Below are 25,526 nucleotides of genomic sequence, written 5' to 3' on the forward strand. Positions count from 1 at the left end.
TCTCCTTCTCTGTCTGCCTGTACCCCCTCGTGCTTGTGCATGCTCTCTCTCTCTCTCTCAAAATAAATACACTTAAAAAAATTTAAAAAAATGGTTAACATGGTAAATTTTACGTTATATATCTAAACATACATACATGGAGGTGGGGGCTCTAGCATCTAAGGGGTACAGGCCAGGAATGCTGCTAAACATATGAATACACGTGGCAGACTCCTCGAACAAAAGATTATCCAATCCAAAAGGTCAATAGCAGCAAGGTTGAGAAATACTGGTCTAAGTTATGGTTGACCCTTGAACAATGCAGGGGTTAAAGGCGCTGATGACCATATGGTCAAAAATCCATATATAACTTTTGACTCCCTCAAAAAGTAACTAATATCCTCCTGTTGACCAGAAGCCTTACCAATAACATCAACAGTCTATTAACATGCATTTTATACATTATATGTATTATATACTGTATTTTTACAATAAAGTAAGCCAGAGAAAAGAAAATGTTATTAAGAAAATCATAAAGAAGAGAAAATGATTATAGTACTGTACTGTGTTTATTGAAAAAAAAATTCATGTAGAAATGGACTCCCACAGTTCAAACCAGTGTTGTTCAAGAGTTGACTATATTAGCACAGCCTTGCTAAATGGTGTTATGTATATCCATTGAACAAACAGTCTTGATTTTTGTATTCTAAGGAAAAATGAACAGTACACAATGATGCATGCACAGAAGCTTTTATTGCAAGACTGTTTATAACAAGGATGATGTTGAGACAAAATGTCCATCACAAATGAGAATGATAAAATTAATTTCAGTATATTTATATAAAAGAAAACTATGTACCTCTTTTTAAAAAGTCAAGGTAAACCATTAGTTGTAAGCTTGTAAAGATGTCTATGATATATTAAGTAAAACAAAAACAGGTTCCAAAACAATCTCCCCTATGATTTACAAATGATCAAAACCTATATAAAAATTTCAAAGTCTTAAAGGAAACATGCCAAACTGTTAATGATTATCTCTGAAGGATGGTATTAGAGGGAAATTTTCACATTCTCTAGATTGGTGTAGTCATCAGAAAGATAAAGACATTAAAATACAGCATTGAGGTTAATATCCAACAGTTACTAATAAAATAGCGACTAGTAATAATTCTTTGAGCAACAGAAGTTACTTCTACCGGTCCAATGGGGGAAGATTTGGTACATTGTCAGAGGAGCTGCCATACCCTCAAAATCCCAGGGACTTCCCCTGTTTAACCTGGACCAGGGTGAGCTGTCCTGTGGGTGAAGGAAATGGAAAGTTTCAAGAGCCCTGACTCTTCCAAAGCCATTGAAAGCATCTGCATTGTGTTCTTGGCCTCTGACCATTAATTAGTAATTTTATATTTGACTGGAGAAGGCTAAATATCTTAAAAGGCAAGTTGAAAAATCACAATGGTAAATTATAACACACTGAAACTGTGTTTTCCAAACAGTAGGTTATGATCCATTGGAGTCATCAAAATAATTTAGTAAGTTATGATCTGCTTAATATGATAGAATATAATAGATTCAATAAAATAGAAAATTGTGTTTACTGGATCTGGATGAAAATATCTTTCTTTATGTGGATGTGGCCAACAAACATGAATGTTACTGCATTACACACTTAAAAATATATATTCTTATGCAACATAGGGTTAGAAGAGTCCTTACTCAATAACTTAAGATTAAAGTTCTCAGTGTCATGTCTTTTAATTTTTCAATTTAAGTATGCATTTTCAACTTCCCATGTGTTTGAAAATTACTTCTTAATGTTGGTAAAAGTAACTAATTAGTAATTAATTTAAATAATAAAAGATGAATTAGGATATCACATCCTGTTTATTTTTTATTAAAAAAAATTTTTTTATGTTTATTTTTGAAACGGTGAGAGAGCATGAGTGGGGGAGCAGCACAGAGAGGGAGACACAGAATCCTTAGCAGGCTCCAGGCTCTGAGCTGTCAGCACAGAGCCCAATGCAGGGCTCAAACTCTTGAACTGTGAGATTGTGATCTGAGCCGAAGTCGGATGCTTAACCAACTGAGCCACCCAGGAGCCCCTAGAATATCACATCCTGTTTTTTAATTATACAAAGTATTTTCTTTAAGGAATTTAAAATTTATACATCCTATTTCCCCTTTATGGGAGCCCTGTAGCACTTCATGCTATTTTTGCCTTAATGCAAGTCAGATTATATTATACCATAATATTGTTAATAAATTAACATTTTGCTTTATAGAATTCTGAATTTTAAAATAACAGTGCCATCTGGTGGTTCTTTCTCTTTGGGTATAAATCTCAAAGTGGAATTGCTCTTTTTTTTTTTTTTTTTTTTTTTTTTTTAGAGAGAGAGTGAGAGAGCACAAGCAAGGGAGGGGCAGAGAGAGGGAGACAGAAAGAATCCCAAGCAGGCTCTGCACTGTTGTTGTTTTTTTTTTAATTTTTTTTTATTAACGTTTATTTATTTTTGAGACAGAGAGAGACAAAGCATGAACAGGGGAGGGTCAGAGAGAGGGAGACACAGAATCTGAAACAGGCTCCAGGCTCTGAGCTGTCAGCACAGAGCCCGACGCGGGGCTCGAACTCACGGACCGCGAGATCATGACCTGGGCCAAAGTCAGCCACTTAACCGACTGAGCCACCCAGGCGCCCCGGCTCTGCACTGTTTGAACAGACCCCGATGTGGGGCTTGAACTCAGGAAGATCACCACCTGAGCTGAAACCAGGAACTGTGAGATCATAACCTGAGCCAAAACCAAGAGTCTGATGCTTAACCCACTGAGCCACCCAGGTACCCAAAAAGTGTAACTGCTCTTTTGCATGTGGATATCCAGTAGGTGGTAACTTAAGGAGCTGCAAAACAGTTTCCCAAAGTGGTTTGTGCCTTTTCACATTCTCACCAACCATGTATGAGAGTTCCACTTTATTTATTTTTATTTGTTTATTTTGAGGGGGTGGGGGGGGGAGAGAGAGAGAATTCCAAGCGGGCTACACCTATCAGTGCACAGCCAATGCAGGGCTCAAACTCCCAAACCGTGAGATCATGACCTGAGCTTAAGTCAGACGCTTAACCAACTGAGCCACCCAGGAGCCCAGAGAGTTCCATTTTTTCCACTTCCTGGCTAACTTTTGTTATTTTCCATATTTTCTATTATAGCTAGCCTAGTGTATGTAAAATGGAGTCTCATTGTAGTTTGGATTTGCATTTCCCTAGTAACGATTGTTGTTGGACATCTTTTCATATGCTTGCTGACCACTTGCATATTTTTTTTGAAGAAATATCTATTCAGATTCTTTGTTCACTTTTTAGTTGTGTTTTTCATGTTTTTGTTGCTGAGTTGTAAGAGTTCTTTATATATTCTGGTTACCAGACTTTATTGGATATATGAATTGCAAATATTTTCTCCCATTCCGCAGGTTGTCTTTTCACTTCCTTGAGTGGAGAGTAAGCTTCTCATCTAACAGTCCCTATCAACTCTTTTTGAAACAGCAAATATTTACAACATTCTAAACAACACATTGGCCACTCCTCATTCCTCCCACGTAGGCTGACCTTGTCTTTTTTGTCCTGCTGCATCTCGACAGTGACCAGCATGCACTAGATGCTGATATTTATTGAATAAAGAAATTCTTCTGTTGTCTCTAAGGACAATATCATAGATCGTCAATTCAAATACCTATAGGAGGCAGGCAGGAGATATACATGAATAGAGCCGTTTAGGGTTTGCAGTAAATGGTAGAGTACATACCCCATCTCCAAGCTAGTTTAACTAGTCCTCAGATAACAACCTCATCGCCCTGTTGTATCATTTCAAAATAAAATTTCTTCATGTCTCCCTAAAAATATGTTGGTCTTTAGTTCATTAGGGTAGCTAACTAATGTCCAAAGATACTACCAAAAGCAATACTGCAGTGCACTTGCTGTGATGAGCACTGGGAGTTGTATGGAAGTGTTGAATCACCATACTGTACACTTGAAGCTAATATTACATACACTGTATGTTAACTGGAATTTAAATTAAAACTTTATATGTAAAAAAAGGCAATACAAGATCCCAGAATTCACCTTCTTCCAGCACTGAGTTTGGATGTTCCTTCTACGGGACCAGAGCTAAATATGCATTCTTCCGCGAGACTCCTGCAGAGTTCTGACTCAGAAGCTGCTGCTCATCACAGGGCTATGTAGAGCTGGGTGAGGTCGGCAGGCTTTAGTCCAGATTCCATGGGAGAGTCCAAATGCGACGCTGGCCGGCTTCTGGCAGAAAAGTACCTGCCGAGGAAAACTGGTTCCTACTAGGGGAAATTCGACGGAGCGCATGCAGCTGGACAGGCTCCCAGGTTCGGGTCATAGAGGGAGAGAAGAGGGAGAGCCAAGTACTCGCAGCTCAGTGTCTGCAGAGGAGAAGCCGCACCCTAGCCTTCAAGGTCCCTAGTGCACGACTCAAAACGGCCACCCCACCGGCGCAGGAACGAAGCGCTGCGCCTAGGAGGCCTTCACAGAGCCGGAAAAAGCGTGCGTAGCGGCTGACGCCGACGGGAGACCGATTGTCACCGCAGAGCCCCGCGAGTGAGGTGGGGTGGAGTTGCCTTTCCCGACGCTAGCGCAGAGAGCTAGTTTCCAGGGGCCAGGCCGGGGAAGGAGGAAACTAGCTCCAAGAGCCAGGAGGCCCACGGCGTGCGCAGGCGCACTCAGAGATCTGCGAGTACTTGAAGCGCCGGTTCCCCGCAGGCCTCGGGGTGGGGCCTCGGGGGATTGGCGTAAATGAGGAGGGAAAGCCCGCCCCTCGCACACCGCTCTCTGCCGCTGGTGCCATTGCTGTCGCCACCACTTTTGCCCTAGGAAAGTCATGTTACCCAACACCGGGTAAGGGGATGGGGGCGCCGCGGGAGGAGACCGGGTAAGGGGCGTGGTGCGCGGCTAGGCTGGAGTGGATGGCTTGGGTTCCGAGGGGTGGGAGGGCGCTCCTTGGAGTGCTGGTCTGCGCTGGACGCGGTGTTCATGGAATCTGCGGTGATGCGTGAGAGTAACCCGGAGTTATGTACTTCGGGGTGGCAGCCACGTGCAAATCTCTCTCACATGTAAAGGATCCAGAGTGGGTTACCCCGCCACTCGCGGGGCGGGCCCGACCGTGGGTTTCTCCGTGGCTTGTGAGGTCTTTCAAGTTCTAGGTGAAAGGTCACTAGAACGCTGCACCGCCAGTGAGTCTTCACTTTTCCTGAACGCTCAATTCTGGAATAATGAAATAATAATGGGGTGTTTAAAAAGTGATTTTCAAATGAGTAACAAACTAATCTTAAAGTATGGGTATCTTTTTGGGGGGGACGGTTCACTTAAGTTTTTTAAACATTGTGGTAAAATACACATAACAGTATCTACCATCTTAACGGTTTTTAAAAAATAGTTATTTTTCAGAGAGAGTGAGAGAGAAAACGCAAGTGGGGGAGGGGCAGAGAGAGAGGGAAGCACCGAACATGAAGCAGGCTCCAGGTTCTGAGCTGTTTGCACAAACCCCAAGGTGGGGCTTGGACTCACAAACTGTGAGATCAGGACCCGAGCTGAAGTCGGAGGCTTAATGGACTGAGCCACGCAGCCACAATTTTAAGTGTGCAGTAGTGTTAGGTAGATCCACATTATCTGCAGCCAATCTCCAGAACTTTTTCAACTTGCAACACAAACTCTATACCCATTAAACAACTCCTTCTTTCTCTCCAGACCCTGGCAACCACCATTCTGTTGTCTGTTTTTGTAAAGTGTAGGTGTCTTGAGCTGAGTGACATGTCTATTTTGTAATTTGCTTGAAAGATACAGGCGCATGGCAAAAAGACTTAAACAGCTCTAATGGTTAAGGTAAAAAGTGTGTTTTCTCATCTTTAACATTCAGTCCCCCAGTTACTCTGGTTTGTTTCCAGAGATAGTCTATGCATTTATAAACATTTGCACACCACCTTAAACACACACACACACACACACACACACACACACACACACACCACTTTTAAAAATAGTAGCAAACTCCCTTCTGGGCCTTGCCATTTTTACATAATATGTATTGGGACACACATTTTAGGTGTGTATATGTGGATTTTTTTCTTTTGGTAGTTACATGGTATCCTATTGATGTACCATAATTTATTTATTGATGTACCAGTCCCCTGTCATTGAATACCAGATCATTTCTAGGTTTTTGTTACTGCATATTTGCTGCAATGATTATCCTTGTATCCACTGTTTGCACATATTTGAGTGTGTCTATATATAAATTCCTGGAAGTGAAGTTCCTGAATGAAAAAGTATATGGCTGATATACTTTGATGGCTGATATCCTTAGCACTCCAAAGAGGTAAAAAGGATGAATGAGATTTTCTAATCCAACATGTTGGCAAACAACAAAATGTTTCATCATAAAAACCTAATTGAAAAAAAAAATGGCACTTCGTTACAGTTAAATTTTGCATCACGAGCGAGGATGAGGATCTTTTTACCAATTTGACCCTCATAGGACATTTGGCAATATCTGGGAACATTTTGGTTGTCCTAATTGTGTATGCGTGGGGGTGCACGCTGTTGGATCTTTAGAGTCCTGGAATGCTGGTAAATATCCTGCAATGCACAGGATGGATAGCCCTTTACAACAAAGACTTAACCTTGTCCAAAATGTTAGCAGTGCAGATGAGAAATTCTGATTTAAAGCCACCTGTGTGTCTTTTCTTTTTCTGGCTTCCACAGTTAGGTTTGTTTGTTTGTTTGTTTGTAGTTTTTATTATTTTTTTTAGTAATCTCTACACCCAACACGGGGCTCAAACTCACCACCATGAGATTGAGAATTGCAGGCTCTTCTGACTAAGCCAGCCAGGTGCCCCCACAATTAGGTTTTATTGATCTCTGAGAGTGCTATTTGAAAAGAATTTATCATATGTGGTACAAATATTTTTGGATTTTTTTTCCACTGTGTCTTGATTTTGATTATACTATTTGTTTATCATGAAAAAACATGTTTTTACTAAGTCAGAGTTAATCTTTTAAGGCTTTGTGGTTTTGTGACAACCTATAAGGCCATCTTAAACTAGGATTTTCTTTTGAATCGGTAAGTATTCTTCTAGTATTTTTATTTGTATTACTTTCGTTTTTACTCAGATTTTTCATCCACCTGAGGTGAAATACTATTTTGCTTACTATTTTGACATAGGAAGTGGGTTAGAAAGTCCACTTCATTTTGGTTCGGATGGCTGGCTGCACAGTTAGTACCATTGACTGACTAATCTTTTTTTCTGTTAGAAACTCCACATCTATCATATATTGAATTCTTGTATGTATAAGGATCTGTTTCTGGATTTTCTATTTTATTACATTAGTGTGTCTATTCATGCACTATTGCCAAACTATTTTAATTACTCTAGTTTTATAAAATGTTTAAATATTTGGGAAGGGTGGTTTCTGTCTCATTTGAATTTTTTTCTTTTTTCAGAATTTTCCTGGTTATTCTTGGATGTTTATTTTTCTAAATGAACTTTAGAGTAACTTGTATAGTTTTTTTTTAAGTTATTGTTTTTCTTTTTAAAAATTGTTAATAAAAATTTCATCACATTGACTCTGATCTTGAGATACCAGAGAAGTTTGGTAAACTGTGTTATAGATTAATTCTACATTAGCAAGTTTTAGCCATTCACAAGTTTAGATTCAGTGTGAGGAGAAAAATGTCCTTTATCCTACTGGGAATCAGTCCAGCTAGACCAAAGGCAAAGGGATGGAGCTTTTAAAGCAACAGTTAAGACATTTTCATGTTAATACTTAGACTAAAAAAAATCACTTTAATAGTCTGTGCCCCTGCACTTGGGTGGGTCAGTTGGTTAAGCATCTGATTCTTGATTTCGGGTCAGACCGTGATCTTAGGTTTGTGAGTTCCAGCCCTGAGCCCTGCTTTGGGCTCCCTGCTGAGAGTGCAGAGCCTGCTTAGTATTCTCTTCCTCTCCCTCCCTTTCTCTGCCCCTCCCCCACTAGCATGCACAAGCTCTCTCTCTCTCAAAAAAAAAAAAAAAAAAGTCTATGGTGGGAGCCTGGGTGGCTCAGTCGGTTAAGCATCTGACTTTAGCTCAGGTGGTGATCTCACGGTTTGTGAGTTCAAGCCCCACATTGTGCTCTGTGCTGACAGCTCAGAGCCTGGAGCCTGCTTCGGATTCTGTGTCTCCCTTTCTTTCTGCCCCTCCCCCAGCTCATGCTCTATCTCTCTCTCAAAAATAAACATTTAAAAAATTAAAAAAAAAAAGTCTGTATATACTACCTTTTGTATAAAAAAGGGAAAATTACACACACATACACACAGTGTGTTTTTATACATACATGTGTGTAGTTGCATATTTTGAAAAAAGAACTACAAGGATAAGAAGCCAGAAGTAATTGAAGCTGGTTACCTACAGGTAAGAGATTTGAGTGTACATATTTATAAGGTTGTAACTTTTAAACCATGTCTGTGTTTTACAACATCCTTCACTAAAGATGAGGGAAAATAAGCTAAAATGGAATGCAAACATTAACAAAGGAAGTTAACTATATATCAAATTTATCCCAAATATACAGAGAAAAAGAAATAATTTTTAACATAGTAATTTGTATACCTTGTGAGGGATTTGGTCTAACAAAAGAAAGAAATATAAAGAGAACTTGAACTTAGTAGATTTATTATTGGAGGAGAGAGATATTAGTACAATAATTCAAATACTGTTGTAACTTATAGTATATACCTTCCTCTAGTTGGTCTGCTTCCTTAAGAGAACAGATGAAGATCCTTACTCTCCCCCTTTGCCTCGGGCAAGAGTGTGTTACTGGGGGTTTTTTCATATCCGCTAAGCTGGCTCCTGGCGCTCTTGTCCTTTTTCTTGTAGAAAGCCATACCTGTGTCAGCATCCCATCCTTGTCTCCCAAAACTGTCAAGGTCTGGAATTTCTTTTTTCTTTTTTATAATTTTTTAAAGTTTATTTCTTTTGAGAGAGACAGAGTGTGAGCAGGGGAGGGGCAAAGAGAGAGAAAGAGAGAGAATCCCAAGCAAGCTCCACAGGATCAGTGCAGAGCCCGACGTGGGCCTACATCCCACGAAACTGTGAGATGATGACCTGAGCTAAAATCAAGAGTTGGATACTTAACTGACTGAGCCACCCAGGTGCCCCAAGGTCTGGGATTTCTATTTATCACATTTAATGTATAAATTTTTTAATGTTTTTTAAAAAAAATTTTAATGTTTATTTGTTTTTGAGAGAGAGAAAGAGAGCACGAGTAGGGGAGGGTCAGAGAGGGAGACACAGAATCTGAAGCAGGCTCCAGGCTCCGCACTGTCAGCACAGAACCCGACCCGGGGCTCGAACCCACAAACTGCGAGATTATGACCTGAGCCGAAGTTGGACACTTAACCGACTGAGCCACCCAGGCACCCCTAATGTTTTTTTAAATTTATTATTTTTGAGAAAGAGAGAGTGTGAGCAGGGGAGGAGCAGAGGAAGAAGGGGACAGAGGATCCAAAGCAGGCTCTGTGCTGACAGCAGAGAGCCAATGTGGGGGTTTGAATTCATGAATGGTGAGATGACCTGAGCCAAAGTCAGATGCTCAACTAGCTGAGCCACCCAGGTGCCACTTAATGTAGAAATTTTAACGTGTAAATAACTTAAAATCTCTAAAGTAAATAAAATTTTACCGCTCCCTCAAACTGTAAGGATCTACAAAACTTTAATCACTCTGTTTTAAACTTACATTATTGTAACAATACATTTTAATTCTTTAACCATACAAGTATTATTTATTATTTATGTTATTACTAATTATTATAAATACATTCATTGATTTCTGTTCTTAATTTACCAGTGTTTTTGTGGGGTTTTTTTTGTGTGTGTGTTTTGTTTGTTTTAATCTTTTTGGTTTTAATGTCTTCTTGCATTTCTGACCTTCCATCTGGGAACAGTTCTTCAAATAAATAAGGCATGAGGGGTGCCTGGATGGCTCAGTCAGTTAAGTGTCCCACTTTGGCTCAGGTTATGAACTCTCCTGAGTTTGAGCCCTGCATCGGGCTCTGGGCTGACAGTGCAGAGCCTGCTTGGATCCTCTGTCTCCCTTTATCTCTTCCCCCTTCCTCTGCTTGCGTGTGTGCTCTCCCTCTCCTCAAAAATGAGTAAGCATTTTTAAAAAATTTTTATTAGGGGCACCTGGGTGGCTCGGTCAGTTGGGTGTCCGACTTCGGCTCAGGTCATGATCTCTCGGTCTGTGAGTTCAAGCCCCGCATCGTGCTCTGTGCTGACAGCTCAGAGCCTGGAGCCTGTTTCGGATTCTGTGTCTCTCTCTGTCTCTGACCCTCCCCCGTTCATGCTCTGTCTCTCTCTGTCTCAAAAATAAATAAATATTGAAAAAAAAATTTTTATTAAAAAAAATTTTTTTTAACATTTATTATTGAGAGACAGAGAGACACAGAGCATGAGCAGGGGAGGGGTAGAGAGAGGGAGAGACACAGAATCTGAAGTAGGCTCCAGGCTCTGAGCTGTCAGCATAGAGCCCGACGCAGACCTTGAACTCACAAACTGCAAGATCATGACTTGAGCTGAAGTCGGTCACTTAACCAACTGAGCCACTCAGGCGCCCCCAAAATGAGTAAACATTAAAAAAAGTAATAATAAGGCATGAAAAAGAAATAAACGTCTCTGGATTGGAGAGAAAGAAACAATGCTGTCATTATTTGCAGTTCATATTATATAGAAAACCAAAATAATATATAACTAAGTTATTAGATTTAATAAGAGTTTAACAAATTTTCAGGATACAAGTCAGTGAAAAAAATCACATATTTACATAAAGCAAAAACTGCAAGTAATACAGTACATTAGCAGTAAAACTCAGAAGTCCCAAATCTAAGATATGGGCTGTATACCACAGGACAAATAATCTATATTCTTGAGCAAATAGATGTCATAAATAAAATGGAAGGAGAGCTGTTACAGACTAAAAGAAACTTATAGCAATTAAATGCAGTGTGAGGTCCTTAGAGGATCCTGATTTGATCAAACCAACTATAAAAAGACATTTTTGAGATAGTTACGACTTTGAAAATGGATAAGTAGTAGATGATGTTGAAGAATTACTGTTAATTTTCTTAGTCTTGATAATGGGGGCACCTGGGTGGCTCAGTTAAGTGTCTGACTCTTGATTTCAGCTCAGGTCATGATCTCACAGTCATGAGATCAAGCCCCGCATTGGGCTCCATGCTGGGCATAGAACCTGCTTAAGATTATCTTCCAAGGGGCGCCTGGATGGTTCAGTCAGTTAAACATCTGACTTCAGCTCAGGTCATGATCTCACGGTTTGTGGGTTCGAGCCCCACGTCTGGATCTGTGCTGACAGCTCAGAGCTTGGAGCCTGCTTCGGATTCTGTGTCTCCCTCTCTTTTTCTGCCCCTCCCCCACTCACACTCTGTCTCTCTCAAAAAAATAGAAATTAAAAAATTATTAAAAAAAAAAAGATTCTCTCTTCCTCTCCCCCTTTTTCTGGCATGTGAGTGTGTGCGCACTATCTCTATCTCTCAAAAAAATAAATATACAAATTTTCTTAGTCATAATGATATTACGTAAAAAGAGATACACTATAAAGCATTTATAGGTGAAATTATATGACCTCTGAGATTTGCTTCCTGATAATCACTTTCAAAATTTTGATAATTGATGCATTGTTAAACATGAGATCTTACAGTATTTAAGACTTGCTTGAAAATTTCATAATAAAAATTTTATAGTGGTCTTTAAGTGTTTTTGCCTGGATTGTTGATTAGTTGCAAGGGAAAGAATAGTAATTAATAATGGAGATATCTAGTAACACAATGATTGGATGATCAAAATTAATATTACCAGTAAGTATAGATAAGCATTGTGTGAAGTAGAGAACAATATCATGTTCATTGATTGGAGCACTCAGGGTCATATAGTTCTTTCCAATTGAATTATAGGTTCAATAAAATTTCTTATCAAAATCCCAACTGATTTGCTTACACAGTTAGATAAGCTGATTCTAAAACAATATGTAGGAAAGCAAAGATCCAAAGATAGCCAGGAAACTCTTGAGGAAGAACAAACTGAAAATATTTGCCTTATCAGTTATCAAGACTGATAAAGCTATTGCACTTAAGACAGTGCTGTCCGGGCACCTGGGTGGCTCAGTCCGTTAAGCATCTTACTCTTGGTTGCAGGTCAGCTCAGGTCATGATCTTACAGTTTGTGAGATTAAGCCCTTAGTCTGCCTCCATGCTATAGTGGGAAGCCTACCTGGGATTCTCTCTCTCTGCCCCTCCCCTGCTTATGCTGTCCCTCCCTGCCTCTGTTTTGCTCTCTCAAAATAAATAAACATTTAAAAACAAAACAAAACACTGAGAGGGGGTGCCTGGGTGGCTCAGTCAGTTGAATGTCTTGATTTCGGCTTGATCCATGATCTCACAGTCCTGAGAGCAAGCCCTGCATAGAGCTCTGCACTGGGCATGGAGCCTGCTTGGGATTCTCTCTCTCCCTCTCTCTGTGTGCCTCCCCTGCTTGTGTGCTCTCTCTCAAAAATAAATAAACATTTAAAAACAACAGCAACAACGAAAATAAAGAAAAAATAAAACAACAACACCACAGAGAGGGGTGCATGGATGGCTCAGTTGGTTGAGCATTTGACTCTTGATTTTGGCTCAGATCATGTTCCCAGTGTCCTGGAATCAAGCCCTGTGTCAGGCTCCATGCTTCAGTTAAGTGGAGCCCACTTCAGAGTCTCTCTCTCTCCCTCTGCCCTTCTTCCCCACTCACATGTTCTCTTTCTCTAAAAATAAATAAATAAATAAATAAATAAATAAATAAATAAATAAATAAATAAAATAAGTAAATAAATAAAAACACTGAGGTACCATTTCATGTCTACCAAATTGGCAGAAATTTTGAATGTCTGACATTAAGGCTTGGAAGATATGGGAACTTTTATGGGAACTTTCATACATTGCTGCATATATTGCTGCTAGTAGGAGTATTAACCTCTTTGGAAAGGTGTTTAGCATTATTTGGGAAAGCTGAACTTCAATGTGGATTTCAGTTACCCATTGCTATATAACCAGTGACTCTAAAACATAATGGTTTAAAACAACAGTGATTTTTTTTTTTTTTTAATCCACAGTGCTTGGGTTAACTGGGTTCTTCTGTTCTGCATAGTATAAGTTGAGGTCATTTATATGGTTGTATGTAGCTGAGTCCTTGGCTGGGCCTGAAACATCGTAGATGGCCTCTCACCCTCCAGGATTTGGCCTGTCATCGTTTGGTAATCTGTCCCTCTGCATCATGGCATCTGGCTACCAAGAGAGAGACAGTGAAAGCTGCCAGCTATCTTACAGTGTGGGGTTGGGAATCTCAGAATATCACCTCCGTCATATTCTGTTGCTCAGAAAAAGCCATAAAGCTAATCCAGACTCAAAGGGAGGGAAAAAATACATTCCTCTTCTTTTTTTTTTTTTAAAGTTTATTTATTTTCAGAGAAAGAGAGCACAAGCAAGGCAAGGGCTGAGAGAGAGAGAGAGAGAGAGAGAGAGAGAGAATATCCTAAGCAGGCTCTGCACTGTCCTTGTGGAGCCTGATTTGAGTCTGGAACCCACAAACAGCAAGATTGTGACCTGATTAAGGGCCCACCCTACTCCAATATGACCTCATCTTTTTTTTTTTTTTTTAAGTTTACTTATTTTGAGATAGAACCAGTGGGGAAAGGGCAGAGAGAGAGAGAGGGGGGGGGACAGAGGATCCAAAGTGGGCTCTACTGACAGCAGAGATCCTGATGCAGGGCTCAAACCCACGAACCATGAGATCATGACCTGAGCTGAGATGCTCAACCGACTGAGCCACCTAGATGCCCCCAATATGACCTCATCTTAACTAATTACATCTGCAACAATCCTGTTTCCAAATAAGTTCACATTCTGGGGTACTAGAGGTTAGGACTTTAGCATTCACTTAGGTAGATACAATTCAATCCACAGCAGGGAGGTAATGTTTGGCTTCATTGAGGTTTAAAGTTAGTGTTCGCTATCATCAAATTGATGGTAGAACGTTCGTCTGTAAAAACTTTACAGACGAGCCTTGGCCCTAAAGTTTTTAGCTTTAGGACTATGCACAAACAGGTGGAGGGTTGGATTTGGCTCATGGCTTAGACACATTTATGTTGGTATTAGAAATGATAAAAAACAGGAATAAGTAATCCTATGTAAAGTAGTTGTTACTTTGTGGGGTAGGAAAGAAAGGAGGAGGATAGAATTAGAGGAGTAGACCAGTGGCTTCTGGAGTATTGGTAATATTCTATTTCTCTTTCTTGCAATTCATATTATTTTGTTCTTTATATACATTAGTTTATGTGCTTTTTGTATGTTTGCTGTATTTCACTAAAAATAGTCACCACCTCTGTCTCTTCCCCTCTTCTCCACCCCGCTTCTTTCTTACCAAACTGGTTATTCATGATATTAAAACCCTTCCCATGTTCAAAACATGTTAACATTGTTAACAAACTTGCTAATCTTTGGGTACTGTCCCCTTTTCTCTTTGTCATTGTCACTTCCACTGTATTCTCTTCATCCTTCTCCTTAGGCAAGCTTTTTATATGCATTTAGAAAATAAACAGGGGAGTGGTTTTCCTCCCTATTCCCTGACTTTATTTCCTTTTATTTATTTTATTTTATTAAAATTTTTTTCAGAGAGAAAGAGAGAGAGCATGAGTGGGGGAGAGGGGCAGAGGGCAAGAGAGAGAATTTTAGGCAAGCTGCACGCTCAGCATGGAGCCGAATGTGGGGCTTGATCCCACGACCTGTGGATCATGACTTGAGCTGAAATCAAGAGTCAGACACTCGTGTTGCCTGGGTGGCTCAGTCGGTTAGGCGTCTGACTTCAGCTTGGGTCGCAATCTCACAGTTCATGAGTTGGAGGCCCGCGTTGGGCTCTGTGCTGACAGCTCAGAGCCTGGAGCCTGCTACAAATTCTGTGTCTCCCTCTCTCTCTGCCCCTCCCTCACTTGTTCTCTGTCTCTCAAAAATAATAAACATTAAAAGATTTAAAAAAAAAAGAGAGACACTCAACAGACTGAGCTACCTAGACACGCCCTACCTGATTTTATTTTAGATGTTTCCTTCCTGCCTAACACCTAAGTAAATAGAAAGTTTAAAGTTAAGACAGATGGGGGTGCCTGGGTGGCTCAATCAGTTAAGTGTCCGACTCTTGATTTCGGCTCAGATCATGATCTCACAGTTCATGAGATCGAGCTCTGCACTGACAGCACGGAACCTGCCTGGGATTCTCTCACTCCCTCTCTCTCTCTCTCTCTGCCCCTCCCCCACTCGTGTTCACATGCACCTGCGCTCTCTCTCAAAATAAATAAACTTAACAAAAAAAAGTTATGGTAGATGAATGGGCACAGAGAACTTTCCTCAGTACAGTTGGGTCAGAGAATTTCCATCAGTACTCTGAGCTCTTTGCCAGTCTTTTAGGTTTGTTTGTTTAACAACTTTATTGAGATGTGATTCACATACCACACAATTCATCCTTTTAAAGTATACTATTCAGTGTTTTTTAGTAAATTAACATACTTGTGCAACCAACACCACAATTTTTAAAACCTTTTTATCATCTTCAGAAGAGACCTCACACCCCTCAGCTCTCAACTCCCAACTACTCCTGCCCCCAGCCCTAGGCAACCACTGTCCTCATGTCTCAATAGATTTGCCTGTTCTGGACATTTCATATAAGTGGAATCATACAATGTGTGGTCCTTTGTGACTAGCTTCTTTCACTTGCATAATATTCTCAAGGTTCACCCATTTAGCACGGATCAGTACTTCCTTTTTACTGTTGAATTTATTCCACTGTATGGATATGCTGCAGTTTATCCATTCATCAGTTGGATATTTACATTGTTTCCACTCTGGCTATTAGGAGCAATGATGAGCATCCATTATACAATTATTTGCTTTCAGGTAATTTCTTTTTTTTTTTTTTTTAATGTTTATTTATTTATTTTGAGAGAGCATGAGTAGGAGAGGGGCAGAGAGAGAGAGAGAGAGAATGCTGTCAGTGCAGACCCTGATGCGGGACTTGAAGTCACAAACCCTGAGATCATGACCTGAGCCAAAATTAAGAGTTGGATGCTTAACCCAGACACCCCCAGATAATTTCTTTTAAGTGGGTTTGTATTCATTGTAGAAAATTTGAAAAATCCTGAAAAATATAAAAATATGATAAAATTTGTTCATAATACCACCACTCAAAAATAAGCTTTGTTAACACTTTTTCTGTGGGGAAAAAAATACATGTCTATATAGGTTAATAATTCCTTATTTCTTAAGATTTACTTGTATCTGAGCAGATTTTGATTGCCAAATCATATCAAGACTGGCCAACAGCCGTTATAATATTACAGCAGTGGCAATATCACAGAATTATTAGCTATCAGGGAGGGAAGGAGGAAGGTTCAGAGCAAGTTTCAGAAGGGGAAACATACGTATTGTGAAATATGCAGAAGTTCCTGTTACTAATAAATAATTAAAACATTGAGCTTCCTATAAGGTCATATTTGTTCTGTTGTAGGAAGCTAGCAGGATGTACAGTTTTTATCACAGGTGCCAGCCGTGGCATTGGCAAAGCTATTGCGTTGAAAGCAGCAAAGGATGGAGCAAACATTGTCATTGCTGCGAAGACCACCCAAGCACACCCCAAACTCCCAGGCACAATCTATACTGCTGCTGAAGAAAGTGAGTGAATGTGACAGTGCCATTTCATGAAATGTCCTAACCATGGTTTCAATACATAGAGAATTTACTGGAGAGTTTAATTGTAGCTATTGGAAAGGTACCCTAAAAATCATTTTATCTGGTTAAAGAAGTATCTTGTCAGCTGAGGGCAGTGATTCAGAAACTTTTTTTCCCATCACTTTTGAGCGATGTGAGAGACTCCCATTAAAAATCATGTCTCTTGAGGGCAGTTGTTCTTGGATCTACGCAGAAAATGGGGGAGTGGAAATGGAGAGGTGGATGATGTGAGCACTTCGAGAAAGCTCTCCATGTTATTTATTCTCTGTGCCATTTGAAAGTCATCTTAATACTTTCAGTTCACAGTTATCAAGTGCTTATATTCAAGGCATTGTGCTAGACACAGTACCGGGAGGGTGGGCTTAAAATTCAACTTTGGTTAATATTGCTAGTTTTGTTAGTCATGTTTATAGCATTGTGGTTATGTTAGGGGAACACATATGAGTGAAATGATGCCTGAGATTTGTTTTAAAATACATACCAGCCAAAAACAAAACAGGATCGGGGGTAGAAAAATTAAACAACTCAAACACCTGGCAAAGCATTAATAATCATTAATAAGTGATAGATTCATGGTAGTTTATTATACTATGTGTTGTATATTTTTTGTGAAATTTTTCATAATAAAGGTTTTTAAAATTACCTTCCCTTTTTTTCTTTTTAATAGGATATTTTTTACTTGCCCCCCCCTTTTTTTTTAAGAGAGAACGAGAGAGAGAGAGAGCAGGGGGAGGAGACAGAGAAGGAGAGAAACCCAAGCAGACTCCTCACTGTCAGTTCAGAGGAGCTCTAAATCAGGAACCGTGAGTTCATGACCTGAGCCGAAATCAAGGGGCAGATGTTTAACCGACTGAGCTATACAGGCGCCCCCTTTTTTTTGTTTTTTAATAGAGTTGGCTTTTCTAATCTGAGGCTGGATATGGGTTAGTCAGTCTGTCCGACTGTAGGGTAGAATCACTAGTAGTTCTAAGACATATTTATTTATATTGATTTTCTGAAAATAGGATACTTATTTCTTTTGATTCATATCAGAATGGAAAGTTTAGTATTTGAATGCCTCAATGCTTTGTTTTTGTTTGTTTATTCTTTGTAGTCGAAGCAGCTGGAGGAAAGGCCTTGCCATGTGCTGTTGATGTGAGAGATGAACAGCAAATCAATAATGCTGTGGAGAAAGCAGTGGAGCAATTTGGAGGTAGTGCCTTAATTCTGAAATAATTATTGAATACTGTAACTATAATTTAAATTAAAAAAATTTTTTTTTAATTTTCTAAGTCATTGAAGGATCACCAGGTAGGAGTATTTGGTTATGTAGAAATGCAGCTTAAAACCATCTGATGACTTTTTTTATTGCTAAAAATTATTTTGAATAATATAACAAATCTACCATTCAATATAAAGTTAGGCCCTTGACAATACATATGTCTAATCAATGAGCTTCCCAGATCCCATCTTCTTGCTTCTCCTCAATTAATGTAGCCCATCATTTGATGACTCTTTGGTATTTATTGGATAAAGTGTAGATAACTTACTGACATTCAAGGTATTTCGCATTCTGATCTCAACAGACTTTTTTTGGTTCCTTTTTTTTTTTTTTTTTTTTTTATACCCCTGTGTAAATGCTTTACTCCTGCCCAGATAGTTTACTTCCATATCCTTGCCTTAAGATGTTGTCTCTTTTTCTCTTTCTCTTCCTGAGGCTTCTCTAGTGCCCACCTCTCCATCTCCAATCCTGCCTGAAATGCTCCCTTCTCTATCTTTTGAAATCCCACCTTTCTGTGGTTAAATCTTACCTTCTTCCTGACCTTGCTGACTTATCACAAGTGTATTTTTCTTTCTCTGAATTCCTAAATCATTCCTTTGATCCTTCTCTTGTACTGCTTTAGATCTTAGTGGGTTTTTTCCTCCTCAGTTAGTTTACAAGCTCCTAGAAGGCAGGTGTTGGGGATTGAGCTAAGGCTTTGAAGGTATTATAGCAAGGCACCTGGCCATGTCCAAATTCTGCCCAAACCATTATCACTCTTCCCCATCCCCCATAGTATTCCAGAGACTGTATGTATACGTGAAAGATAATTGACAACAAGGTAATTGAAACAAGATAATATTTTATTGTTAGCATGGCTTGTGCTTATAACCTTCGGTGCAGAGCACTGTGTTATAAAGGATCGGAACACAGCTTTGGCTCAAGTGGGGCCTCTATCTTTAAATCCAAAGTCTTAACCCCTACCTGGCAAAGTAATGTCAATGCCTATGTGAGAAGAAGAAAGAGAATGCAAAATTATTGGTTTTATTTATTTATTTCTTACTGATAGGGACACATGTGGAAGAGAAAGGAGAGGAAGCCACGTTCATGTGCAGGACCTTTTATCTAAAATAACTTCACCTGGTAGTAAAAGTAGCCAATTAGTGCTAATTAAGATTTGGCCTGATTAGCTTAAACATTCCTTTTTAGGGAAGAATTAAGGGAGAAAGTAGATAGTAGAAAGAGAAAGGGGGTAGACAGGAGCTTTTCCTTTCCCTATGTTCTTTTTTTTTTTTTTTATGTATGTATGTATATAGAGTACACACGTGCTTGAGTGGAAGAGAAGCAAAGAGAGGGAGAGAGAATCCCAAGCAGGCTCCATGCTTGTTAGCACAAGGCCCAACATACGTAAGGCTGGATTTCACAAATCACGAGATCATGACCGGAGCTGAGATCAAGAGCCAGACGCTTAACTGGCCACCCAGGTGCCCCTCCTATATTTAGTTCAGTGTTAGTTTTTTCTGTTGTGTCTGTCAACTGAGGGTGACTTTATCCTTCCTGGAGAATGAGATCATCAGAATATCAGAGAGAGCCACCACCACCTTTGTCTAAGCCCTTCCTGTCTTTATTTCTGTCTTTCTCCTGGAAAATGTCAGCAATTCAGCTCTTGTCAGTATGGTCCCAAGAAATGTAGAGACATTAGGTCAAGATAGGACGTTAGTTAAAGGTACTTAAAAGCCATACTGTATAGGCCCAGAATTCACCCCCTGTTTGACTTCCATCTTGAATTCTAGCTGTGCGATCTATCCTGATTCACCAGAAAGACTTACACATTCTATAGTACATGACAGCATAGCACATTAATTTATGCCTGTCAAAAATGGGACGCACCTCCACTGGGCAGTATTGGGCTCCTACAGAGAAATTGAATTCTCACAAATTAATTTCTTCTTGCCACAGAGAATTTAAGGACCCACATTGAAATCTCTTCAATTTTCATACTCTGTTTTGTCCCAGCCAAAGAATTTTCACTCAGAAACATGGATGGTCTGGATTTCTTATTTAGCCATTATAGATTGTCTTCCATTGGTTATGGGATCGTTCCTTCAGCATCTTCAATGTTGGATTAATCCAGTTCTGCCAATCATATGATCTCCTTTTCCAGGACAGAGGAAATGAAAGGAGCAAAAGGAAATCTTGGCTTCTGTGTTTTCAGATGCCAGTTGATCCATACTATTGATCTGGCATTTGTGTCTCTGAACTTAAACTCTGTTGGTAGAAATTTTCACTTAAGCGGATGTGTTTTCCATACCTTTGAGGAAGAAAAAAATCTCTCAGTATATTTTGCTACTTTTTATTGAGAGAGGTGTCTGAAACACTTTTATCTTTTTGATAAATTTATAGATTGGCAGTGGAGTTATCTCTGTTTTGAAGTCTTAAGTTTTCCTTCCTTCCTCCTTAGTATCCACTTTGATGTATTTAAATTTTTTTGCTTTCCTTTTAACTATCAGCTTCTGCTTTCCTGCCATAACAATGCACAATTAAGAGGGAACCCGGTTGGGCCACCTGGTTGGCTCAGTTGGTTAAGCCAACCGATCTGACTTCGGCTCAGGTCATAATCTCGGGTGAGCTCCAGCCCCGTCTCAGGTGAACATGAGCCCCACTTCTCTCTTGCTCTCTACCCCTCATGGGATTCTCTCTCTCCTTCTCTCTCTCTTTCAAAAAAAAAAAAAAGAGGGAGCTCTGTTCAACCACTCAGCTGCTCTCTCATAATTATGGTGGATGCCACATTTATAAGAGATGACCTCTAAGATGCTCCTTTTCCCCCGCTCTGTGTTTTTTGTTTTTTTGTTTTTTTTTTTTTTTTTTTTTTCCACAAAGATCCCACACCTTTAGTTTTTATTTGTTTGGTTTTAGTTGCATACTGTGGTTGCTACTATTGTGGCCTTCTGTTTTGGAATTCTGTAGGCCTGTGAATTCTGCCTGTTGGGAAGACTTTACCTTTTCCTGATATTTCTCTGTGCTGCAGAGTTGTCTTTAACAAAGTTCTGAGCGGCTGATAATGCTTTCAAACCTGTGCCCTCAGGGTTCTCTACCACAGGGTGCTCCCTAACACCTTGCTTTCCCTCACCTTGAGTTGTCCAAGCCTTGAGTAAATTATGCTATTTCATAAACCACAGAAACATTCTTTCCTGCTACTTTTTTTCTTCTGTAGCTGGCGTATATATGCTGTTTGTGTATTATTTTTCACTGTTCCCTAATCCATTTTAATTTGGGCCTTTGGAATTTAGAAATTTTAACCTACATCTTGATTGGAGCCTTTTTTTTTTTTTCTTTAGCATTGGCAAGTCAAATACAGCTTACCACACCAGTATATTTTCGTTTCTCATTTCCTTTCTTTGCCTGTGGGCCCAGATGTTTGTTCTGCTAACATACTTGTCATTTGTTGTCACATAGTGGGAGAGATGAAGTCAATAAAGTCTGGATTTGCTTAAGGAATCTATTGACTGGTTAACCCCTGCTACCTTCATCTCTCTGAAGAGGGTAATTCTATGCAAGTGGTGTATATACTCCTCAGTCCAGTGTTTCACTCAGATGTACACTCATTTTGCTTTGCTCCCACCTGGCTGCTTCTTTAGTGAGTATCATCTTTCTTGCCTCTTAGGCCCTAGCCTTATATAGAATAGCCACTCCATGATTATCTTTGATGTGGTTGAGTAGCTCATAGCTTTGTGGAATGAGAAGCATGTCCTATATTTAAAAATTCTTTTCATAGGGGAATGCCTGGGTGGCTCAGTTGGGTAAGTTTCTGTTGGCTCGGGTCATGATCTCATGGTCCATGAGTTCGAGCCCCGTGTCAGGCTCTGCCCTGACAGCTCAGAGCCTGGAGCCTGCTTCGGATTCTGTGTCTCCCTTTCTCTCTGCCCCTTCCCTGTTCGTGCTCTGTCTCTCGCTCTCAAAAATAAACATTAAAAAAAAAATTAAGGGTGCCTGGGTGCCTCAGTTAAGCGTTCTATTTCAGTTCAGGTCATGATCTCCTGGTTCATGGGTTCGAGGCCCATTTGGACTCTGTGCTGACAGCTCAGAGCCTGGAGCCTACTTCAGATTCTGTGTCTCCCTCTCTCACTGCCCCTCACCTGCTGGTGCTGTCTCTCTCTCTCTTTCTCTCTCTCTCAAAAAAAAAAATAAATAAAACGTTAATAAAAAAAAAGAAAAACTTTTTTTCACAGGTCTTTACTCCTTGTGAAGGCAGCCATCATTATGTTCCTTCTAGAAAGTTGGTAGTCACAGGGCCTGGTACTTGTCTCAGATATCCAGGTGATTTACTTGAGTTTGAGTTTTGTTATAATGAAGGTATAAAATGTAATGTAGTTGAGTCTAAAGTTATTCTAAGGACACATTTTAAGAAAACATTAGCAACACAAACTGTATACAAAAAGATGTAGAAATTGGGGAATGAGGATGTGATCAAAATGTTATAGTGTTAGTATATATGAAGAAAGGGTGCTTATGACAAAAATGTTTTAGTGAGTATAATAGACTTATTTAAGCCATTATCCACATACTGTGAGAGAGGAGCATAGGAAAGTTAAGAGGATAACAAATAATGTTTATTGCAACAGTATAACCCCAGCAGTAGAAGTTATGATATTCTATTTGATGGAATATTAAGTGCCCTTTAAAAAGAACTATGAATCATGTAGAAACAGAGAAGTGTTTAAGATACTTCTGTATTTTACCATTTTCATTTAACATTATTTAACTAAAACTTGTAATTAAACCTGTAAACAAAATATGTTACATATAGAGGAACTGGACAGAATATACATAAATAATTGTTATTCTAAATTAATTTTATTTTGTGTATGAATTACTAAAACAAATTTGATATACTTTGATGATTTACCTAGAATTGAAAATTCACTCTAGGTCTTTTTTCTTTTCCCAGTTCTCAAGACCAGGAAGGACCTCTTTTATTTAAGTGAGGGTCTTAGGAGGGAGGTCAGTGAGCTTGGAAGGAGGACAGGCCTTGGAAAGATGCTAGAGAGAAGGGAGAACTTTAAGGAAGTTAACCTAAGGTTCTTGGAGACAAGGAGGGAAGACCAGGAGGTAAGAGAACAAATAAGAATGGAAGCTACAAATCACTGAGGACTAAGCCTTACAGTTTCACGCGAAGCTCTGGCGATTGGCTATCTCCATTGTGCCGGTGAAAATACTTAGGTGTTTTAACACAGCTATTGAGTCTTGCATTGGCATATTGGTCAGTCATATTATCTAAAAGAAGTATTTGTGAACCAACTTAGGGTTCAACTATACAGTGTAAATGTTATTTCTTTTTGTTACAAAGTTTAAATTGCATTAATAGGAAGCTGATTATTTGAAAACAGGAATTGATATTTTGGTGAATAATGCCAGTGCCATTAGCTTGACCAACACATTGGAAACGCCTATGAAGAGAGTGGATTTGATGATGAATGTCAACACCAGAGGCACCTATCTGACGTAAGTTAGAGTTGTTGGGGAGAACATTGCAATGTTTTCTTAGAGAACTAGTTATAAACAGATTTGAACCAGATCAGCAATACAATTTAAAACCTAGTCACTTGTTACAAAGGCCTAAAAGTGCTCCAAGCTGGTAGATGGTATTTTAAACAGTTTTATTCAGAGCTCCTTTTCTCTGTGAATCTAATAAAGTCTAAAGTATAGCCCAAGCATTTTCAAACATTTGCATGAATAAATATATACATGCATACCAAGTCTTCTGATTATTCAAGCTAGCAATCACCTTTCCTTCCTCTGAAAAACCCGAGGTTTTAGTTATATAAGTAAGAGGAAGCCTGTTAAGAATCACATTTTTTTTCATTTTTATTAAATTTTTAATTTTAATTCCAGTATAGTTAACATAGAGTGTTATATTTATTAGCTTCAGGTGTCTGTGAATCCCATTTTATGTAACAAAGGCTAATGCTATCTTGGGGATTATCAGGGGCAATACAAAATACGGAATGAAAGCAAATGTAGTCGTGATCTGTTCTGGATGGGTCAGACAGCCCACTCTTGTTTGTTCCTTTTTTTTCTGTTTATTTACCCTCAGGTTCTACCATTTTTTTTTTCATGCGGACACAAGGATAGATCAATATAGAACTTGTTGGTCTGCCTTCTAGGTGTCTCATATGTATCTGCCTTACATGTACACACAAAATAGTTTGTTAGGACCTTGGGCTTTGGCGTTAGACTCCTTTGAGTAGGATTCAAGTCCTACTTCCCACCCTTTCTGATGTGCTATCTCATAACTTTGTGCAAGCAACTTCTTGCAGATTCTGTTTCCTCGTTTGTAAGACGGGGATGATAAAATCACAGGATTCGTTGTGAGGGTTAAACGTAAAGTTTGTTAATAGTCTTGAACTTTTCTCTCAGATGTGTTTTGTTGGGTATGCAAAACTAGGCCTTGACCATTTTAAAAAGTTTGTTTTTACTAGCTACTTTTCTAGTTCAGAATTTTATTAGTTGCGTATATGAAAAAGATTAGATTTACACAAAGATCCAGATTTCTGGCTTTTTATTGAAACATTAGACAATGTGGCCACAGCATACTCATGTGGCAACCTTGAGCTGCTGTAGCTGAGTGAGAGTATTAGCTGCCTCAGTAGATGGCATGAGTCTGCTGTCTTTTGGATGCTGAGGACAGGCTTAAAGGTTGCCATTTTTATTGTTGTACTTGCCTTGCTGTTTTTCTTAAAGAGGGAAATAAAATATTTCTCATACCCATGTGTCTGTCTAAAGTGGGAAAATGAGACATATGCCAGGAGGACCATATGTTAAAAAAAATGCATTAGAGTTTACTACTTTGTGGATGTGGCGCATATTTCTGTAAATTCAATATGCAAGATATTATCTCTCTTGAATGGAAAGTGTAGTGAATCAAATCCTAGTAAGAACTATCGCAAAGATATAGAAGAGATTGTGGTGAAAAACTTAATGAACTAGAAAAGGACTAACATTTCAATAGGATTTGTGTTTATTTTCAGCTAAAATAAGCATTGCAGCTCTGTGATGTAGTCATATGTTACATGAAGAAATTATCTGGGCATCAAAATCTTTTACAGATGGTAACTTTGTGAAAGAATTTTGATTAAATATAAACATTCATTTAAAAAGCATTTAGAAAGTATAATCTAACCAGGAATACTGTTGCTCAGCATGTTGAATTAAGGCTTAGAAGGAAACGATTTGTGAAAAGTTAAACCATTTGTGGCAGTTTCAATTGTAGACGATGAAGCCACAGATATAAATACTCCACTCACCAAATTTTATTTATTTAAGGGATCAAGAGAATTTTGAGGTGATTAAGATTTTTTTAGACTAGTATCCATGACATGAGCATGGAAATGACTTGTTAAGTGTTGAGAAACGTCTAACTGAGAACAAACTGAGGGTTGAT

The 25,526-nt window shown here is 39.1% G+C and overlaps 1 protein-coding gene across 2 annotated transcripts in view; it reads left to right on the forward strand.

Annotated features, from left to right (window-relative positions):
• The first annotated feature begins 4,625 nt into the window (after positions 1–4,625).
• HSDL2 (hydroxysteroid dehydrogenase like 2) overlaps positions 4,626–25,526 on the forward strand; it is a 69,197-nt gene continuing 48,296 nt past the window's right edge. Inside the window, exons 1-4 of one of the 2 annotated variants that reach the window (XM_078436578.2) lie at positions 4,626–4,883; positions 16,625–16,788; positions 17,939–18,037; positions 23,473–23,587. In XM_078436578.2, the coding sequence (XP_078292704.1) occupies positions 4,867–4,883; positions 16,625–16,788; positions 17,939–18,037; positions 23,473–23,587 (395 nt within the window). In that variant the 5' untranslated portion in view covers positions 4,626–4,866. Of the gene's footprint in view, positions 4,918–16,624; positions 16,789–17,938; positions 18,038–23,472; positions 23,588–25,526 lie in introns of both variants that reach the window. The other variant, XM_078436577.2, reaches the window with a different exon arrangement.

The sequence above is a fragment of the Panthera onca genome, chromosome D4 (assembly GCF_046562875.1).
Source record: "Panthera onca isolate mPanOnc1 chromosome D4, mPanOnc1 haplotype 2, whole genome shotgun sequence".
NCBI lineage: Eukaryota > Metazoa > Chordata > Mammalia > Carnivora > Felidae > Panthera > Panthera onca.